Source organism: Triplophysa dalaica, chromosome 19, assembly GCF_015846415.1.
Source record: "Triplophysa dalaica isolate WHDGS20190420 chromosome 19, ASM1584641v1, whole genome shotgun sequence".
In the NCBI taxonomy this organism is placed as follows: Eukaryota; Metazoa; Chordata; class Actinopteri; order Cypriniformes; family Nemacheilidae; genus Triplophysa; species Triplophysa dalaica.
In genome coordinates this window covers 1,703,118-1,726,485 of record NC_079560.1, presented here as the reverse complement: position 1 = coordinate 1,726,485, position 23,368 = coordinate 1,703,118, and the positions used below count along the sequence as shown (strand labels likewise).

The window sequence follows — 23,368 nt, the reverse complement described above, 5'->3', positions numbered from 1 at the left end:
ACATTGTGAGACAAAAAGTTGTAAAAATTAAGTAAAATGTTTTGAGAAACATACCACAATTGCAAAAAGCTAGACGTAACATTACGAAAAATATGTCCAATGAATGAATAGTTCAATATAGAAAAGTCATGAATTTGGAGGAAGAACCCAAGCGCAGGCGGCAGTGCACACAACAAATAACTTTAATATTTAAAATTATACCCACGATGGGATATAAACAATAAACTTAAGACTTCCCGCAATGGGGCAAACAGAGACGAGACTGGAGAGAGCATATGGAAAGCCAAGTGGGCCAAACTGCCTCTCTCCACATAAAACAAGGGATCCTGCCTAAATCCGCCACGAGATCAAGAAAGACATGACAAGGTGAGGCAGAATCATGACAAAAAAACATGTCTGAATTAATAAGAACAGACATTGCGTAAAACTTTTAGAGAAACACATTAGAAGTACACGAGTAAAATTTGCAATTATCAGACAAAATGACATACATTGCAGAAAAAAAGCAAAATTTTGTCACATTGTACATTTGTCGCATTTATATTTGAAGATATTTCAAGAAACACAACTTTTAATCTTTTATATATTTTGTGCATTGTCGGTTGCTCGTGAGATTTGATTATTTAACTCGATGGACCTGTTCACAATTAAAAAAGTTACAAATTTGCTTTTCTAAAACAAATTTATGAAAAATCCTAATAAGATCTTAAGTTACTGTAATTCCCCTCTGGATGCATGGACGTGTTTAAGCAGTCTTAGATGAAGAGTAATCTACTCTGCCCCAATGTGAGTTTTGCAAGTTATTACTCATAAACCGTTCACAACAGCTCATCTAATCAGATTTGTGTTTGTTGCGGAGACAAACAGATGCTTGTTATGGTTATATCATCTCTTGTGTCTAGCTAAGAACGTGTCCAATAAGCATTTCCTGTACCTGGAGATGCACAAATGATGTGCAATAACGGTTGAGTCATTACTTGGACAGATATAACTACCTGTAGGGTGTTAATATGACAGCTACTGATAGCGTGTTAACAGTAACACTTTCTCTATGTACATAAGGGTTCTCAAGAGCACCGTAGTCTGATACCATCAACGTATCACAATACATCTCCATCACTAACAACCACAGACATTTCTTGGAGGAGTTGTATGAGACTGAATTAAAGGAACTAAAATCATCTTGTTGATTCTCATATTCTTAAAATGAGTGATGGGAAGAGAGATAAAAGTATTTGCTTCATTTCACACAGATGCCAATCAAAGCAAATTTGGTTTTCTGGTACTTAACAGCTTTGGTAACGTGGGATTCGAGAATATAAACGTTTTGGATGAAAATCAATCTTAACGAAAGACTTCGTCAGCGAATTCTACAAATCTTGCAGTCAGAAAGTAAACACTTAGAAAGACAATAAGATTCAGTTATCACAGGAACAGCCGGAGAGACGTGAGGGTCACCTGCCCAAGAGCATGATGGGTACAGTTCATGCACCAAAACCAAAAGATAAAACTGATAGTAAGTGCTAAAGTAAACAAATATTTTATAAATGACTATCGTAACGTACTGAGGTACTTATTTACTACTGTTATTGCTCAGATGGGTCTCTTTTATATCTCAAGAGATTTGATGGAGCTCTCAGAATTGTGTTTCATTTAAGTATTACGTAACTTAGTATTATTAGTCCAAAGATTAGGAGAAATAATAAAAAATTATAATAAGAGAATTTTTCAAACGTGTAAAATGAATTTAGATTTTAGAGGTTAATCTGGATTTGAGTAAATTTGATGAGAAATGTTACAGTTCATTTTCAGAACTTCTATAATATAGACTTTTGAATGCAGACTTGACAAATCTGAGCTCAGTTTGTCACATTGTTGACATCTCTTCTCAAACTCTAATGACAGACACATTTATCAGACATTTTATCTCTAAATAGCTGAGACACAGGAGCCTGAAAGTCCCAATGAAATAAAAGCTTACGATTCCTATTTCTTCATGAAATATTGCAGCGTTTATTGCAAATTGTTTATCAATGCGGGTCATTCTCTTTTTATATCTGTGTGACCTCATAATCTTTATTTAAAATCTGAAAATACACTTCCTGTAATGACAATGCATCTTAAAAGATGTATGTTAGACGGCGTGGGCGGAGCTTCCGTTAACTCCTCCCCTATAACTGTCTGCTGCCAGTTACATTTCAAAATGCAATAGTTGTTTTTTATACATCCAATCAAATCGCAGAGATAGACGAAAGACACGCCCACAATTTCTCTCATAAGAAGTTCCATTTCACTCGGAAATGTGTCAAAATATGGATAACTATTAACATTTACTTAACATTTACTAAAGGATTAGAGTATCAATAAACAGAAGAAAATAGTTAAAACTTCATACAAGAATGTTTTCAAGATGAAAACTTTACTGCTGTGTGTGTGTGTGTGTGTGATGAATATATGAATACTCCTAGTACATGTTTATTGTAAGATTTATGGATTGTCATTCCTGTACTCAGCGATGCCTTAGACATCTGAATTAAGATACACTTCATTACACCTGAGTTTACATTCTAAAACCTGACCACACACATTTACTGTCACACACACACAAACTCTCAGCGTTTACTGTCACACACCTATTTCTATATAGTCGACTGCTGAGATTGCAGATCACTTTGATAAATGTGAACGTTTAGCTGCATTTAAAGACACACGCGCACACGCGGTGACAGTGTAAAATCCTGACATGTACAGTTCTGTGTGACAGTGAGTGATAACATACTATAATGTGTGTCTGTGTCACTACACAGTCACCGATACACAAACAGGTGCTGTAGTATAGGTCACAAACACACAAACATCACTGCATTTAGATGTCACTACTCAACACAGTTTATACAGAACAATCATTTAAAAATATGAATAATGTTTATCTGCTGTGCTGTGTAGCTGGATAAAACTGTGACAATCTGCCCACTGAAATAAAAACAGAAGGTGAACAGTAAAAGGTTTCCTTTGTGTGTTGTGGTCGTGTATCGGAATCAGAATATATTTATATATTGAATATGTATTTCATGGTGTATCTATAACCGCCCTGGTGATGCATTTCCTGTAGTATTTAGTCATAATAGAGCCATTTAAACACAGACACACACACACACACACACACGGTAACACAATCCCATGATCGATAAAGTATTCTTAGACTCAGACTGGGTAAGATCGGCCTGACAGCTATCGATCCATCACAACATGTGTGTCTGTGTGTGTAGTCCTCTACAGTACACTGCTTGTATGTGTGAGTGTGTGTATTGTGTCGTAAAAGTGTGTCTGTTATGGGAGTCGGAAGTGGAATATCTTTTGCCGATATGATTTTCTAGGTTCCACATGGTGTGTGACCTCATGCAGATTAAATTCTGAATTTGTGGGTTTGACAGGATAATTAATGCTGCGGAGTAACAGACTGGATGTGACACTACTTACACACACAGTGAGAGATGTATGAGGGTGAGACCGCACGAGAAAGTGTTAAAGTGAGAAACAGAGAAAGATCCGTGTTAAAATCTCATCTCAGTTACTTACAACTGAAAAACATGCATTTGTTTTCTCTGTTTGGTTAGAGCATGGCGCTAGCAACGCCAAGGTCATGGGTTCGAACTGAGGGGATTGCACATACTTAGAAACAAATGTGTAGTATAATGCGATGTAAAGCGCAGAGTATAGTTTCCTTTTTACGAAAACGCGAGGGAAAGCGTAAAGTGAGCAGGATGCAAATTTCGTCATCAGAATAGTACGCACCACCGTTACTTTGCATATAACGTTCGCGGTGGTTGGGCATGCGCATTCCATTTCTTGCAGTTACCAACAACTGTGTCCTGGGAGCATCAATTCAATGTAGTTGAAGAAAGCCTGACCCCTGTAGGCACAAAGAGATATTGACTGGAGAGATATGTTGTAATGCGCATGCGTCAAAACCCGTGTGTACAGGTATGAGTCAATAGAAGTACACTTTGCAAGGTTGTGCGTTCGCTTGCATACAGGTAATAAAACAAAATATGCCACAGGCTTAAGTCGCTTTGGATAAAAGCATCTTCAAAATGCATAAATGCAGCTTGCTAGCTTGTAATGATCGAAACAAGGATATATAATTATGCATATGTGTGTGTGTACAAAAATGTCAATATGAAATAAAAAACGGACCTTAATACACATATCTGATTAAGTGTGCACGTTTTTCCGAAAGTGAAAAAGAAAAACATCAATAATTGTTTTGTAATCCTTTATCACAACAATAACTTGCTACGCTTCTAAAACTACTTTTCTTTATGGATGACATCACTTTTATTTTTCAACCCATCTCATCCAGCCCCTGTCATACAATAAGGATCACTTACCTCCAGTGAACAGTTACTGAAGGATCAAGTCTCATCATACATCTCCTTGAATATCCTGTTAAACCTGGAAAGTACAGAAATAGAAATAGCAGTCTTTGTATGTTTCTTAAGACTCAAGGATACAGCAAGACTGAATATTAAGATATCTCATTTAAAGTCATTGACCGTAGCAGCTGCTGTGGGTGAAATAATGTGTAGATATCACATTATAAATTGAGTTCCATGCACAACTGGAACTCGACTTCAAGTCTCTCTGTGTTCAAGCAGAGAATAATCTGTGTAAGCTCAGACAATGAGAAGAAGACTACTGGATTTATACTGTAGGAAGGCTGCAGTGACCTTCAAGACATGCTGAGGGTATTTGAAAGAAGAGCTAACGTCATCTTAAAGAGGCCATATCCTAAACTTCTGTATCATAACAGTTCATTAAGTTTATATTTAAAAGATTCCTGGATGCCAGATCCATGCGAAAATGTTGACAATGAAACAGGACACTGCAAAACCTTAAAACGTGAAGGCATAGTAGCAAAATGTCTGTGATCATAACTTCTGCTATTCAAAAAAGAGGAAAAAGTAAAACGTGAGGTTGAGCTATTAAATGTAGACGCTGACATGCACAACAATTAAAAATCAAGAAATCATGTCATTCTCAAAACAAAAGGGCACTTCCAGAAACAGTTGTTTGGTCCCCTACACGCTTTAACCCTTCAAAGCTCTCACATTCAGACCCACACTTGCTCGCTCGTCGAGTTGACTTCTGAGACTTTGGAGGCGGCAATGGCAGACTTCTCCCATCCATTGATTGGTCACTGTAGTTTTATTTTTTTATACGGGTCCTGTAGTTTTGACGCATTTAAAGAAAGCGTGTGGTACACTGAAATCTAGCGGTTGAGCTTGGTATCGCAGTCTAAATTCAAAATATTGGAGAGACAAGTTTAGACAAGTAACGCTTCTTCTCGGTTTCTTTGGCTTGTTATCAGATTTAATCTAGAGGCACTTTGTTTGTGAATATGTACCGGAAGTTATGGGTAGTCCACGATCGCACGCATGCGCAGTAACGTTTGTTTATGTTGTCACTTTGAAACCGTCTATAAAAATGTTAAAAAAAATGTAAATACTTATTCAGTCGAAACCCCCTTTTAGAGCCTTTAATAACTGTACTCTGAGAATCAATTTAAGTGATAATAAATCATCTCAGCAAATACTGTTCAAGTTTATCAAGTTGTTTACACTGCAGGACATTTCAAAGTTTCCTTCTTTACAAATGTTGCCTTTGAGCTTCAGACAAGAGCGTCTACATATTTCATGTCCAGAACTTGATGCAACTCCACTTTTCTGCACTGTATGTGAACTGCAACGTATGTGAGTGTGCTGTGACAGCTACAGGTCACCAATAAATAATCTGTGCTCTCAAAGCTCTGGAGGGCTGTCTAGTGTCGGCACATGAGGGATCTCACACACAGTTTCTATAGGCGTTATACAGTGTGACTTTGGGAAAAGCCAGGATGTCTGTCTCTCCGAGTTATAACTAAACCCTGTGTCCTCCTCTCCTCGAAGGACAGAAGAAGAGAGAGAGTTGAGATTGTGTGTGGTCGACCCCTGGAGTGATTGTATTAAAGTAATCTCAAAAGACCAGAGCAGATTTTATAAAACACAGAAAGATGATAGAGGGAAATCAGGGAGGATTTAAAGTAACAGTTCACACAAAAATGCTAATTCTGTCTTTGTTAATTCGGCCAATGAAACCTGAATGATTTTCTTTCTTCGAGGGCCGAAAAAATGTCTCCGCTGCTCTTTTTCACAACACAAAAATGGACTGTGACCTTTGGCTTTCTAGCGTTGAAATGCACAGCTTAAACCCGGCAATTCACAATATTATAATGTCAAACTTCAGCATGTCTCACATCAGTTTCCTTTTCTTCAGGTTATGTTTATATGGACTTTGTGTGTACATCAAATACTATTAAAACAGCTTTTTTGTGTGGAATAGAATAAAAGTTACGAGTCAAAATATGAGGAGATGAAGACAGAATTCATAATTTTTCTAATTAACTTCAGTAACATGCTCTCTTGTTTCATCACTCAAATGTACAACCGCACTTTCATACACAAACTATCATTTATGTAATATGCATTTAAATCAGCGATTAGAGAATCAGATCGCAGCTCTTCACAGAGAGAGAGAGAGAGAGAGACGGAGAGAGAGAGAGAGAGAGAGAGACAGAGAGAGAGAAGATGAGTGCTGGAGTGATTTATGCTCTCGTGCAGACGGATGATTTGATAATAAAAGTGAACTCTACCTGCGCTGCGTCTTCACTCAGTGTCAGCGTTTTACTCGACTCTTCCCTCTTTCTTTATTTCTCCACTCTGTTATTTTTACAGGGATCATTTTCTCTACGTCCTTTAATTTTTAAATGTACGAACAAACTAAAACAAACAAGCTAACTTTGAGCCCCACAGCTCTCCTTTCATCTATCTCTCTCCATCCCTCCTTCTCTACAGTAATCCCCACATTTACTCTGTTTATTTCTCAAGAGAGCCACTAAGAGCGAGAGAGGTAGAGGGGAAAAGGAAGAGAGGGAGGGAGGAGAGAGAGAGAGAGTGAGAGAGCAGAGAAAGGTGTGAGGATGTCCTTGAAGAGAGTCTGTTTTAACAGACGCTAAAAACGTTAGCAAAACATACTCAGAGCTTTCACACACGTCAGCAGTTATAGTGCTCTCTCATACACACTGAGGTGTTACTACATGACAACATTGTGATTTATACACAATTATCATTTTGCATATTCAGAAGTGTCACTGCACACTTAAAGGAATAGTTCACCCAAAAATTAAATTCTGTCATCATTTACTCACCTTCGAATTGTTATAAATCTGTATACGATTATATTATAATTAGATATTTGGAAAAATAGAAGAAAAAATCACAATGGTAGTCAAAAGTGCCCCAGAACTGTTTGCTGTCCTACAATCTTCAACATTCACCTCACAATTCAATACAGTACACAATACTGGTTTACGATACCGCGGTATTTTGACCAAATAAAAAATACAACTGACATTCAAATAACTGTTTTATTTTCAAAACATTAACTTTTTGACAAGATATGAGATTTTGACGGAATGGTAAAAAAACACGGTATGGCGGTTTTGCAATTGTATAAAACTGTTGTTAATAATGTCTGGGTAAAAACTTTATTTTCCCATTGAACACAATATATTCTATTCTTAAGCAACACAACATATTTGGAACAGTTGTAAACATATGTGACACTGGATCACAAAACCAGTCTTAAGTAGCACGGGAACATTTTTAGTAAAAGACAAAAATACATCCTATGGGTCAAAATTATCGATTTTTCTTTTATGCCAAAGATCATTAGGATATTAAGTATAGATCATGTTCGATGAAGATATTTTGTAAATTTCCTACCTTAAATATATAAATAAACTTTATTTCTGAGAGTTGATGGCGTGCAGCAGTGCCGCTTAATAACAACTTCAAAGGCCATTTTCTCAATATTAAGTTTTTTTGCAGATTGCAGATTCCTGAGATTTAAACGGTTGTATCTCACTTATACATCTCATATATCAATGGAAATCTTATTTATAAATCTTTCAGATTATCTTAATTTCGACAAATTGACCCATTTGACTTGTTTTGTAGTCCAGGATCACATATACAGTACGTCAGGTTAAAACTGTGGTTCCCAAAAACCCCTTCAATGTTCTTTGTTGACATTAATTTCTAGTAATTAAACATAAATAAATAAATCAATAAACAACAAATCAAGCATTAACAAAAAACAACAAAGAACCTGATGGATTCCTAAACTTTCCATCTTTGATGAGACAGAAAACCGTTTCAAACCGCGATACACCTTGAAACTGGTAATCGGCCCATGCCTACAGCGGACATGACACAAGACAATAAACCTTCAAATCCAATTTTTTCCCCCCACTGGATGCGATGCGACAAATGTGGTGTTCTTAAAAGGGTTAACATGTCACGCTGCTTCGCAAGCGTCCTGTGTAGACGGGAATTAAAGAGGTTTAACTGAACCTTCTGTCTGTAAACGAATGGAAATTGAATAAGTCTACCACAGACAAATAAATCTGAATTTTAAAATAAAACTTCTTAAAGCAATGGTGGCTGTTCTAATCTTCCTCCGCCTCAGCTCTCAAATCTCACTTGTGCCAGCTCCCACGCCATTAACACAAGTACGATCAGTTCTCATGCGGCTCGTGAACAACTGCAACCAGTATGAACATATTTCATCGAGAATTAACTGTGAGATCACACAAAACATTGAGTTTGGAATGAGTGAACAGTTCCTTTTAATTGTTTTATATTATTAGACGTGTCAAATATATTGAAGAAAGAGATGCTTACTGAACTCCTCTGTTCTAACTGCCTGCATCTCCTGATGTATATCTGACCCTCTTCTCTCTCTCATTTACTATCTTTGTGTGTTGAAGACGCTTTTGGAGAATGTCTGTGTGTGTGCAAGGCTACGTTTCTCAGTTTTTAATCTATTTTCCCCCACACACACCTAAAACCCCAGTTTCTGCGCTGGATTTTCATCTTGGATCTTTGACGTTCACAGACACAAACAGAGTTCAGATGTAAAGTGTTTCGCTGCAGTCAATGTAAATTATTCACTTTCCACTACGCAGTAGGACACCATACACAAGCCACACGCTGCGACACATGGCACACACATACTCACCCACACGCAAATACATACACAGAAAAAATTGAAAACCACAGATGAGATCTCGTTAATATCTCAAATGAAACTCGTCTGTGATGTTTCTCCCAAGAGACATAAATCTCAGAAATGTCTCTTGCAAGAGTTTCAGAAGAGATGTCAACAATGTCTCAAACTGATCTCAGATTTAATAATAATCAATTTTATTTTATTTATCCCCTTTAAAAGGAGAATCTCAAAGCGCTTTACAGAAGTGAAGAGTAAAAAATATGAATAATAATAAGTAAACACACAAATAATAAAAAAACACAGAAAAAAAACATATTTAAAACACAAGGTATTACCTAAAGGCTAATCTTAAAAAATAAGGTTTAAGAAATATTCAAAAGCACTAAAAGATTCAAGCTGTCCTGATCTTGGTACATAAGAAGAAAAGGCACGATCACCCATAGAGCGTAAACGAGTCGCAGGAACCACTAAAAGACCAGCGTCAGAAGAAAAGTTCAAGCAAGTCAGAAGTTCAAGTTGGAAGGAACATCTAAAACGAAGTTGATACTTGAATGAAACCCAAATGAAAACTCAATTTTATATCTCAAGCTTTTGAAGAGCCACCTCTGAGCATGTTACATGTATAAGGTAAAAGACATAACTTTTGACCTTTTAGCATGCACACACACACACTCTCTCTCTCGCACATACACACTCGGGTCGGTTGAAGGTCGTCTTTAAAAGCCGTCTGAATTCCTCTGGGTTCTGAGCATGCTCAGTGACCTTGTAACCCTAAAGCTTTTATCATACAGCATTATGGGTAATGAATGGGTTTTAGATATGGGTTAGTATGTACTGTAGTAGGTTCACACGCACATATATGCTAACACACACACACACACACACTACAGTATATCCTATACTTAACCTTATACACACGAAAGTACAACCAAACCTAAACACACACACAACAGGAATATAGAGGACATCAGTGTGTGCATGCGTGCGTGTGTGTTTGGAGGGTATGCACATCATGTGTTGTCTCTAATTGGCCCTGATGGAGTTTGTGTATCATCAGCCTCAGATGACACGCTCACGGTCCCTTCACAAACTATCTGATGTATATCACTTGTCTTGTTTCTGACCGGTTCAAACAGCAAAAAACACCAGACCTTCTGCTTGAGTCAAAGCTTCGGCTACACAAGTCTAGTGTATCATAAACTAGTTTAGATCAAGTTAGCCCCTGCTGGCAGATGCCATAACTACAGTTAAAAAAGCATCCATCCATCCGTTCTCCACTGACTTTCATTTAAAACCATAAAGGGAAAATATAAAGCACATAAATTATGCTATAGTGAGATACAGTTTTCTTTGGATGGGTTATACACGTATGAATAGACATTTCTTTGTCTGATTCCTCCTCATGACATCATGACGTTTTATGGCATTTAGTAAGACTATTTATAGATGATTTTATGTGGCCCAAACTTAACTTCCGTAGACCTCAGCAAAGAATCAATAACTGTTGAGCACTTTAAATTTTGTTTATTACAATTAATATATGATAAAATATTAATACTAATATCAATTAAATTGTTACATTATAACCAAACACAAGGCCAGAAGTTAACTTCGGGCCGGGCATGTGCGTCCGATGAAACCGTCTTTGTGCTTTGAAACAATGACAAAATTCATTTTTACAAAACATATGCGTTTCTCACAAAGTCTAGAATCCTCACGACATCATTCAAGTGTAAGTGACTAAGTGTCTCATCAAATATTCTGTCTAATCACAGGCTGTCTAGAATCTGAATCCTGCCCCTACATCATAAAAGACGCTGAAGCTTCAGACTGTAGGCTTGTTTGAGTTTAACAAACAGGCGGATGACATCACATTACCGCGAGAGCCGACTGCTACATATGCTTTTCAATCAATAGGCTTGTTCGACTTGATGTGAGAGCCATTCAAAAAACCAAAAACATTTTGGCATTCATAGCGAAAAGTCTCATGACATTTACAACTCTTCTGTCTGACTCAAAACACCCGCAAAGATGGCAGATTTCAAACTGCGTACTTCTGGGGGGTCTTAAGACAAGACAGCAGAAGATGAGATGAGTGGGATGCTATCGGAGAGCTCTGTGCAGGTATCACAGACACCGCGGTTTGCAGAAAGGTCAAGATTGACCCGCTTGCATCTTATGGCTTGCTGTACACACACACGCAATCTTTTGATCATCATGGTTATACTTCTCAATCGTCATAATCAAGCAGTTTTGATTGAATCCTTCAGTCATTATTTCCACATAACAAATGAAAAGCACACTCTCAGTCTTCCTCCTGCTTTATACACACTCCAAACTCTTTCTCATCCATCGGCATGTTTGCTTTGCTCTTCAGTCACGCTTCAGTGAAAGCGGTATTCCCTTCGCGATCCCGTCCGACTCCCAGTCATTCAAAGTCTCTCCTCCCCCAGCTACACACATTCCAATCTTTCCAGCTGTGCATGCGCATATTTTTCAGTTCGGGATCAGGACTTAACACACGACCTCTGTAGATGCACATCTGATGAGTGAGGTCTGTATGTGCTTGAAATATACGAAAAACATTCATTTAATTCATGTTATTGTGAGCATTTTCATCTAGATACTGTATGTTTATCAACATACAAGATCACTCACAAATGGCTTTAATGTAGTGGTTCTCAAACTGGGGGCCCCAAGATGGATCCGGGGGGCCACAGATTTTGCGATTTTTTTAATGAATTATAGAAATGTATAGATTTTTTATAAATTTTATACAATAAAACTCAGAACTTTAATTGTGGCAAAAACATATTCGGTTAAGCAATGTTGGAGCATCAGTTCCTTTAGTTGGTGGTCAGTTTTATTTGTGGGGGCCACAAACCAATGCACTCTACACAAAGGGTGCCGTACAACGAAAAAGTTTGAGAACCCCTGCTTGTGAATGCTGTATATTTTTGTTTTGTGCAATTATTTTTGAAAATAAGACCGCAGTCTGTTCTATTAATAATAAGCAGAAACTAAATACAATGTAACCTTAATTTACATACATTGAATAGATTTTCATGACTCCACGACTCTCGTTCTGTATGTCCTGTGTGAGAGAAGAAATGCCTCATGATGGAATCTGGAGGGTCTTCTTAAACATCTAATAGATGAACCTGTACAAAGAAAAACAAAGAGAGAATATAAAAAAGTGATAAATCCCAGTGTGCATTCATGCTTGTTCAGTCTGATTGATTTACTCATTGTACATTCACATAATCCAAATCAGAGAGAGAGGGAGAAAGAGAGAGAAAGAGAGAAAGAGAGATTTAACAAGGCCTTTATTACAAAAAACATCAACCATTACACAATATAACCCTTCTAATACCATTCACAATAACCAAAAATGATTTATATATCATAATAAACATAAAATATGGGTAAAAGACAATTCACCGTCAAAAACAGAACACATAATCTAAAACAGAGAGTGAGAGAGAGACAGAGAGAGAGAAAGAGAGAGAGAGAGAGAGAGAGAGAGAGACAGAGAGTGAGACAGAGAGAGACAGAGAGTGAGAGAGAGAGAGAGAGAGAGAGAGAGAGAGAGAGACAGAGAGTGAGAGGGAGAGAGAGAGAGAGAGAGAGAGAGACAGAGAGAGAGAAAGAGAGAGAGAGAGAGAGAGAGAGAGACAGAGATAGAGTGAGAGTGAAAAGAAAGAGAGAGAGTGAGAGAGTAAGTGAGAGTGTAAGAGAGATTTAACAACGCCTTTATTACAAAAATCTACCATTACACAATACAACACTTAATTTACCAATCGCAATACCCAAAAATGGAGAAAGAATAAAAACAATTGTTTTAAAAAAAAAAAATTCACCGTCAAAAACAGAACACTTAATTAAAAACACAGAGTTTTGTATAAAAGGAAAATATAAGAATCAGTCCTAAAATTGCACATTAATACTCATAACTAACATCTACATTCTACAGATTTTTTCAACAACAAAAAAATCTCAAATCTTTAATGTACAGCTGCAAAAAATAAATTATTATTTGTTTCAGTTTAGTTTAGTTTTCAGTTTGCAGCAAGAAACTTTAACCTTATACAGTATGTGGAGAAATAAAATGGTGTAGGTGTAGAACATGGCCCCTGTAAAGTTCTAAACATCTCTTGTACCCTCATTAAACTATATAACAGCAACCTGAGAAATACACTAGGACATGAATCACTTTATAATACAGAATCAGACTGTCAATCTTTTCAGGACTTTATGACAGAACACAAGTCTAGAGCATCACAGAGCGCTTTAAAACACTGCAGAGACTCAATAAAGGTTCTTCAACTCCCTCTTCTTATCAAAAGCCATTTTAGGCTGCATTATGGTTCTTCAGAGATTAGAAAAGTTCTTAATGTTTCATTCTTTCTGGGTTCTTGAAACGATTAGCTCAGTCTCACATCAATATGTTGGTGTTTGTCTGCAATGAAAAACAAAAGGAGAACCTTTAAAGAATCTTTATGCATCTCTTTGGCACAACATCAGTTTATATTACATATGGCCATCAAGCTCCACAGAGATTCCTCTTTTAGTTTGTAAACTCTTCTTTAAGCGTGTACGCCAAAGCCCACTTCAAGGCGTGGTGTGATGAATGAAGGACACAACGCTCTACAAACCACTCCGCTCAAACCAGACCCTTAAAGAGGAGGAGAGAGGGTGTAAAAGAACGAGGGAATGAGAGGAACTGAGCAAAGGAAAGAAGAAAAACTTTACAGTAGAAAAGAGAAAGCAAGAATAAAAGTAGTGTGAGAGAGATAGATGAGGGCTGGCTCAAGGTACAGGATGATGTCGTGAATATTTGATGCTGATGGATTCATGTTCACTCCAGCGGAACAAACTGGATTGGAGCTCGACAGTAACACTCACACAAGTTCTCTCTCTCTCTCTCTCTCACACACATACACACACACACACACACACTGCTCAGGTGGAAAAGTCTCATTTAGGATCAGGGCCATTTGGTCTTATACAAACGCTCATATCCGCTCTACTGGACCCAATCTACAACAGCACACCTGTGTCTCGCTCTTTCTCTCTCTCTTTCATCTCCACCTGTCAACACACACTCACACCTGTAATTTAAACAACAAGATTAAAACGGTCTTCAGGTTGCACAGTGTTCAGTCATATTTTGGCAAATCATATCATTAAAAGTGTTCTAAACGGTACTGCGTTAAAAGGAGAAAAAAGTGTGTTGATCTTTGTCAAATTTACATTTACAATATTATTTACAAACACATCAAAACTTTAAACAGACGAGCAATGATCATAAGAAGAAAAAAACATACAAATAACCAATATAAATATAGCTGCAAGCAGCAATGACGGGCCCAAGCCATCAAGACACACCAACCCGGTTGCATCAGGAAAACTGTGCACAGCGTTCACTGTTCTTTGGCACTGCTGAAAAAATTGAATTACAGTATATTAATAGCCAATAAAATGAACGTCTGCTTTTCTCTCTTTGTGGTGTGTGTGTTTGTGTACACAGGTGTAAGTGTCACCTGCACGCGTCTCAATGTTTGTACATGGATGGAAACTTACAGTGTCAGTGTGAACACAACACAACCGGACAGGACTGTCAGCGATGCAAGAAAGGATTCAAAGCCAAGGCCTGGAAAGCAGGATCTTATTTACCCACACCAAACGGATCACCAAACACATGTGAGTAACACACACATCACGCAAAATACACAAACACACATTCATCAGAGAAATACACAAACACACACCATAGACATGCAGATATAAACACACATATCAGATACATACACACACACTTAAAATATACATACAGTTCTTCTACCCACACCACATGATACTGTACAGCTTCCACTCTTTCAGCTGCACTAAACACACAAGAGTAACACACACATTAGTAACACATCATTACGACTACCGGGGATCAGAGTTCCTCGTCTAAATTTCTGTTGAGCATCAGAGATCTTTACAGGTGCACACACAGAGACATCAGACAGCCAGTTATCCAGCCGCCCGGATCTGATCCATTCTTGCAAACTTGGGATCAAGAGGGAAACACAAGAGCCCTAAACAAGCGTGTGAGCTTAAATGAGGGATGAAAGAGAAACGAAGAAACCAAGAGAGGAAAAATCAAGACAAAGCCAAAAATAACCCAGGGATTTCATTTTCATTTCATTTTCCTCTCGTTTTGTACAGTATCTAAAGGGAGATCCCCTGGAACACAACGCCCCTCCATTTTACCAGCAGCACTGATGATAAAATAATAATCTAGGGCAGTGCGCACGCACACACACACACACAGATGAATTCAGCAGACTGCAGACCTCAACTTGCTTCACTTACACACACACACGAGCGCTTGAGCACTGCAGAGCCTTTTAGACTTCACAGATCTGTCAGTTCACAGTAAGATCAAGACCGCTATGTGGCGGCCCTATTCCCAGAGAACAGAGCAGAGAGAAGCGCAGACTAACACTGCCATACTGCCTACACACACACACACACACACATGTTCAGTGATGCACAGCGTGTGCAGACAACATCTCCAATCTGCACCGATCGCTCACTGAACAACAAACACACACAATCAAACACCAGCTCTGTTCTGAAGTCTATTGAGCCGCCTAACTAGACAGCACTGTGCATCCTTCACAAGAGCAGCAGTGCATCCTTCACAGATATATTTCATCAAACACTAAAAAGTGTTGATTATTAACTTGGATATAATATAACATTCACATCTGTAGTAAGAATTACACTTTTTCTTTGGCTTTGTGTCGATACTCACTGCATACATTTCTGACTTGATCTCCAGTACAAATATCTCAACATTCTTAAATCAAGATACACTTACTTGAGAAGCAAAATGACATTTAAAAGTTATTTGAAGTTGTGTTAATTCTGAACACAAATCCTGAAAATAGATTCTAATAAATTAAACGAAATAAAAAAAATGTTTTAACCCTTGTTAATTTTCTTCTCAAGTAAGTGTGTCCCAAATTAAGATTTTTTTAAATGTTTATGGAAAAAAATTAAGTGTTGAACTTAGTTTGGTCAATTTGTGTGATGCACTGTTTGCAAAGGTACTCAAGGTTTCTCAATAACGCACCAAAAAATAAAAGTTCCTAAAAGTTTTTTTGTCAAGCTGAATGGTTCTACATTATAAAGAACGTGTGAAGTATAAAGAACCTTACATCCCTCACTCAAAATGTTCTTTGTAGTGGATAAGGGCTCTTCAGGCTATAAGAACTTTGAAAAACATTTTTTTTTAATAACCCTTGACTTATATTTTGACGAAGGCAAAATGGTTCTTCTATGCAACGAAGAACCTTACATTTGAAGAGCATAGATATGAGGTCGTATTCTTGTCAGTATGCTGTCTTTGAAGATAGCGTTTTGGAACAGATCTATTGACTCTCTCTCTCTCTCTCTCTCTCTCTCTCTCTCTCAGGTTCTCAGGCCCTGGCTGGTTCTTCTTCTGGTTCCAGTAAGTACAGAACACTGAAAACAAGAGAGAAGGTGCTCTCTCTCTCTCTCTCTCTCTCTCTCTCTCTCTGATATGTCAATCATCCCTCTCTCACTCTCTTTTCATTGTCTCTGCGCTCCATCCCTCGTTATGTCTTCTTCATTTTTCATGGGCCGCTCGTCGGTTGACTTTCATCATCACCAAGCTGCAAAATCTGCCTTGAGTTCAGTCCGACATCAGAGAGAGCGAGAAAGACACCGGACAGTTATAGAGAGAAAGAGAGGATGACAGATAGAAAGCAGGAAAGACAGTTATTCCTTGAGGGTTTGAGCAGAAGGAGCTGAAGTACAGATTTTCTCTGAGGACACGCCCACAGCATCAAGCAAACACACACATACTGTACACTCACGACAAAATGGAAAAATCAAGGGCTTTCCCTGGAACCGACTGTACGGCTCTCGTGAGCAGGCCTTAATATTTATGTATAAACTAATTGATACACAAAACATTAGCTTAACTTTTCTATGTGGTATTTTGACGGATGTGTAGCCTGGTAAACGTTTATATGGTGTCCCTTTTTTATCGTCATAGGGTTGGAAATGAAATTTTGGTTTATCTTTCCTACATTATGATTCCATGTATGATTGTTACACAAAAGAGGTCGTAACAAATTATTCTTCAAACAGCCGAAGCAACTCTTCCGGTGCCGGCTGCTACGGATATCGTTTCCATAGCAACAAGCATCACGGCAGTGCCCCTGACATCCACAGAAACCACGGTGATTGTTTCTACAACCGTTCCCCCCGATACAACTACACCTCCCAAAACAACTTTATTTCCAACAACCCTACAAAAAGACATCATGACCACAACAGCAGGTGGGACAGAGAATGGCACGATGTGACCAGGGTCCAAAATTTACTGTTTGCCACACCCAACAATGTTAATAAATACTGTCAGTTTCATAAATTATTGATGAATTAGCATTTTCAAGGTAAATCATTGTGTACTGATGTCAAAGAAAAATAACAGGCAAAGAAAGCAAAAATTTTCATGACCACAGCCGGTCCAAACATGCGTATTTGCTGTTTCATTTTCTGCTTGGCAAATGTGAATTTTGAACCCTGGATTTACAGTAGCTTTAAATCAAGATGTAGGTAGACAAACCAAGTGCTTACGTGACTGTGAAAGCTAGCTTTAGAAATAAAAAATCTCACAACGCACAGCCTACAAAAAAACATTAGGGGCGATTCACATTTCGCGTCTAAAGCCTTGCTGAAAAGTTTAACGATTTCCATCTCGATTCGGCGCCTAGAATAATGTGCGCGCTGCAGTGGATGCGTGTCGCTCACTATTTGCGTGTGCCTGACACGTGTCTACATTTAAAATAACAAACTTGGGCGCGCAAAAGTCCCGAAAAGTGAATCGCCCTTAAGGTTGGCCATTATTTTTTGCCTGTCTCCTTCACACGCAGACACACAGTCGGGTTTGACTTTATGCATTGTGACGGAGCGAGTTTTAAGGACTGCTGAGTAGATCCTGCCGCAGCGGTGATTCTAATTTAACGCTCGTCGACTGTCTGTGTTCCCGCGGAAAAGCACTTAGGCAGAATAGAGGTCGGGACGTTAGGAATTTAAGAGCATTTGTGCAGCATGGCAAAGCTTTAAACTGTCTTTCATCGACACACACAAACACATACTCTCTGTAAGCAGTGTGTCATGATTGTGAAAGTACGCCATTTGATCCAAGTGGGAATATAGGAAAATGGGCATTTTTTCAGATAAGCAGGAAATGATGTCACTACATCCATATTACCATTTAATTTTAATAGAAAATACACACGAAGTGTGTGCGTACTTGTGCGTGTGTGTAGAGCATATGGCCCAGAGAAATCAAACTCATAGATCATGTCCATGTTTTTGTCTCCCCTGTAGTCTAAAGGTCTAAGGGTCTCCCACACAGGGGGTTATACACAATAAACACACACACACAGAAAACACACACACTCATACATACAAGCACGAGGAAGAAGATGAGTTGATATGTAGGCCAGTGTGTGTGTGTCCTTCCTCACACACACAGGCAGGGATTATACCATCAGTGTGTGCGAGTGTGTTCGTTCAGACAGGGATTACGAGGTCGCCGTGGCGTGATCTGGCAGCTGGTTGGTCAGTTGGGCAGACGGCCACAAGAGGGAGAATTAACCACCACGCAGGACATGACATCAAGTATCATCAGAGTTAATCTCTGGGTATTAAACTATCTCTGCGTTCCACTGAACTCGGAAAGTCAGATGTATCCAAACTACTCAGAAAAGTGCTAGGAAACAAAGTAGCATGTGAATAGAAATGTTCAAACCTGAATTAGCCCCAATCTAGATGAATGACGTCACACGGTGTCACAGAGAACAGCGAGAAATATGGCCAAGTTTTAAATTGAGATTTAAACACTGTACAGAAATATTCCGTTATTATATAGTATAGTAATTATTTTAAAACAAAGATTGAATCTGCAAATCGTGACTTTTCTAAAAATAACAGAACAAATACCTGAAAAACAAAAAAAGATGATTCATTATGCCTATAATCATGATCTGCATAGACTGTAGAGACACTGTAGAAACTTATGACCAAATAAGAAATTTAAGGCAGCAACTTTTTCTCAGTGTGCCACAAAAACGCAGTGCAAACTAAATAGGGCTGTGCAATTCTTTGTTATTATTCATAACCGTGACTTTGGCCTCCAATGATTACAAAAACAAAACAATTATTGTGCAGCATTTCATTTTGCAAGGATCTGCAGCGGCACATCTACTAGTTTTTCAGTTGAATTCAAATAAAATGACAAAATTATGTTCTTTCAGTAGTCAGTGGGTAATCATGGTGAAATGACCTTGATCTCAACATTGGCCAAAATAATTCTGATTATGATTTTTGTCGTAATGCAGCAGCCATAGTACTAAATGTGTAACCCAGTTTATGAAAAACCAAGTAAAGTTATTTTGGGGCGATTTACTGTTTTTAACATAAAACCGTCCAACGTGACTACATAAACATTCTGTGATCTATAATTTTGATATCTTTAATATTGACTACATTTACATTTAGTCATTTGGCAGACGCTTTTATCCAAAGCGACTTACAGTGCACTTATTACAGGGACAATCCCCCTGGAGCAACATGGAGTAAAGTGTCTTGCTCAAGGACAAACTGGTGGTGGCTGCTGGGATCGAACCAGCAACCTTTTGATTTACCAGTTCAGTGGTTTAACCCACTAGACCACCATCTCCACTAAGACTATGTCGGATTGAAATTAGATTTTGAGCCTGGTTTTCACAGACTGGGTCACATATTGTTTCACATACTATTTAAAACATTAGTAGACTACACATTATGCAGCTTGCTTGCTTTTTCTTTCCAAATTCTGATTTAACACATATGACACGGCTAAAACTAATATTTTCGATTGTTTTAGATGTAATGCAATGTGTATATATGATTTAAAGTTAAAAAACACTGTGTTTTCCACACAGCGTGTATGTTTTTATCTCCTCTTTGCTCCGCCTCTCTGACAAAGTGCAGATTTTTTACAAATCTCATGGCTCTGAAAAGCGAGGTGAGCTATGATCGGCCAGTTAACCAGAACGTAGTGATTGGTGGAATACTGCAAGCGTGAGACGGAAATGTAACGCCTCTTACCATATTTGGAACATCAGGTTCCTCTTCAACTATACTGACAGGTACGCCCACCTTACTTACGTATACATTTGAGCGGTCTTAGTCAAATCATACCACCAACTGACGTAGATTTGTGGGGGTGTGGTTACACGAGGCGTTTCAGCCAGGTCTGGGTGAGAATTCGCTTTCAGATGCATCTTTTCTTCCGATACGTCTTATACATGCATGGGCAACTTATAACACACTAAAGACACATAAAAACATGTATTCGACATATGTTTAATTCACTTTGTGGGACGTCACTAGTGCCCCCTATGCTCATGCATAGGCACCTGGAAGAGCACGGAAGAGATATTAAATACTCTGAAACGGTACAATGAAGTTATAAAAATAGATCTTCGGTAGATCCAATCACACTATTTAATATTTATTTTATTCTGTGTAGCTCAGCAGTTTGTTATTTATTTCATGCTGACTCCTGTTTCTCTGACACATTTCTTTCACTCACTCCTAAAATCCCCTTAGATGCCCCGTCACCGATCACAGACACCCCACAAATCCCCCAATCCCCTCTAAACACAGATACCGCAACAACCCCAGCCACACCCCCTCTCACCAAGGCCACTCCCCTGGAGGAGGGGCCCGTCCCCACAACAACAGAGAGCACAGGTAAGTGCCGGGCACTTGCGTGTCTGTGTTTGAGCTTGAAGGATTTTTCAAACACATGTTTTGGCACTCAAAGCGTTGTAGCAAAGCGAAGAGCTCAGCGACTGAGTTGCCAGTAAGTCATCTACTCGAAGCTACCCCTAGAGGATTGTGGGTAACGGCTGCAGACCGTGTGCACAGTGGGAAATCAATGCTCAATTAGACTGTGTTTTCCTCTGTCAAAATAGAGTGACTTTGCATCTTTTAGCGTAAAGCGGATTAGGGCGGCATACATTGCATGAACAAACCACACAAACACACACACACACACACACTGATCGAAGCGTGCACACACCAGAGGAATGAATAGTGCATGACGTTTAACAAGTGAACTCGTGAGCTAGTCTGAGATTGTCGAACTGAGATCCAAAATGTCAAGCTGGAAGTAAAAACGGAGAGGAGCATAAACTGCTCGGCTGAGACGCCAGAGCGAGTGGATGGATTTAATAAAGGTGGAGAACTTTGAAGCCCCAGTGGATGTGTGTGCATAAAACTACAACACCATCACACATTTGTTTTAGGCTACTGTAAGTCCAGTTTTGCTCCATGTGTTTGTCTATTACATCAAATGTTAACAATGGCTCAGAGCAACATAATAAACGCAATGCAGAACCTCAATGCAGATCACGTCAACGTGTAGTGTGCAAATATTACAAAACATGCTGAATTTGATGATGAGTGCAAAGGGCTTAAATGTCAAACAGCACTTGTGTTCATGAGGGAAAACACAGAGGCAACACTGCAGAGACACGATAAAGGGATAGTACACCCAAAAATGATTTTACTCACCCACATTTTGTTTCAAAATTTTCAACCTCAACAAAACGAGGATTTTGAACAGCTGGTTGTTATTTTAAATGCAACTACCATAAAAAGTAGACTGATCAAGAATCAAGACTGATCCCGTTCTCAGACTTACATTTTGGTCTCAAACAAAGATGTCGTAAAAAGGAGGATGCAAATAGTTTGTAGAACACATAAAAAGCAGCACTGTTTCAAATGCATTGAGATGAGACGTTCTCTGTGTTTTGAACTGCCTGTCTATAGACATTAACCTGAAATATGAGAAAAATATATATACCGTACACGTAATTATAAGAGCATATGACTAAAACTGAATTAGACAACAATCTCTTAAATATTTATTTACTAAACATTTATTGTATAAACATTTTAATATGATAGCCTAGATTCAGTTTTATTCATCATCCTAGAGTATTACCAATTCAAATAACTGGTCATTTTAAACCATGTGTAAATGGATTCTTTTTTAAATATTCAACTTTTCATTATTTATACTAGTACAGAAGTACAGAATAGTACAAAGAGTCTTTCTCGACTAGACTCGTCTCAAACTTGTTTCTTTTAAGACGAGTGAAAAATTAGATGAGGCGTGAGTTGAGAACAGTGGTTAGTTTTATCATACAGATTGAATTATTGGTAGATAGTTTAATGACTGTCGGGTGCTGCTTGTGTGTGTGTGTGTGTGTGTGTTTGTATGTACATACCGATGTATGTTGATTATTATCATCAATGCAAACTAGCGTTTCCTTTAGACGCTCGTGTGGAGGATTCTGGGAAGGATGAGGATCCTTCTGGGAAAGACGAAGTTACTGATGGAGAAACTGAGAGAGTAGAAAGTGTTTTAGAGATCGACACAGGGAGGAAAGAAACTGGTATAAATTCTGTTTTTTATTTTATTTTATTCTATTGTTAATCTGCTGTGAGTGATGAAGTCCTGCATCGTTTTATTAGTTACTAGCACATCAGCCACACCAATACCTGAATCAGTGGAGTCAAATCCAGAGTCTGAACAGCCAATGACGGAATCTCTTGAGTCTGTTGATCCAATACCAGAGTCTGCTGAGGAAAAAACAGACTCTGTTGAGACAATACCGGAGTCTGTCCCACCAAAACACCAGTCTGCCTGGCCAACACAAGAGTCATTCGACCTAATAAAAGAGTCTGTTGAACCAATATCAGAATCAGTCCCGCCAACACCCAGCTCAACAGAGCCAATAAAGAAGACAATCCCACCAAATCTGGAATCTGTCCCAGTAGTACAAGAGTCATTCTGGCCAATATCAGAGTCTGTCGAACCAAAAGAAGTGCCAATTTCACCAACGCCAATGCCAGATGAATCAGAACTGGAGCTTGACGCCTCAGGACCAAAACATGCGGCTCTAATGCCAGAACTGGATAAGTCAAAATGGAAAGAAGAAAAAGGAAAGGAGCAAAGAAAGGAGGAGAAAGAGACAGAAAAAGGTATGAATGGACCAATGATCTTGAGTTAGAATACTTGGTTAGAACCCGTAGAGGTAGTTTTGTGAGGCTTACTACGTAGAAAACATGGCCTGATATCTTAACCCTCGAAGACCTTAGTACACTT

At 38.5% G+C, this 23,368-nt stretch overlaps 1 protein-coding gene across 1 annotated transcript in view; it reads left to right on the top strand.

The window, feature by feature from the left end:
• The window catches only part of ntng2b (netrin g2b), a 50,260-nt gene that overhangs the window by 14,526 nt on the left and 12,366 nt on the right, over nucleotides 1-23,368 (top strand). The window contains exons 4-5 of the mRNA XM_056732105.1: nucleotides 14,642-14,814; nucleotides 16,583-16,618. Coding sequence (XP_056588083.1) covers nucleotides 14,642-14,814; nucleotides 16,583-16,618 — 209 coding nt within the window. The remainder of the gene's footprint in view (nucleotides 1-14,641; nucleotides 14,815-16,582; nucleotides 16,619-23,368) is intronic.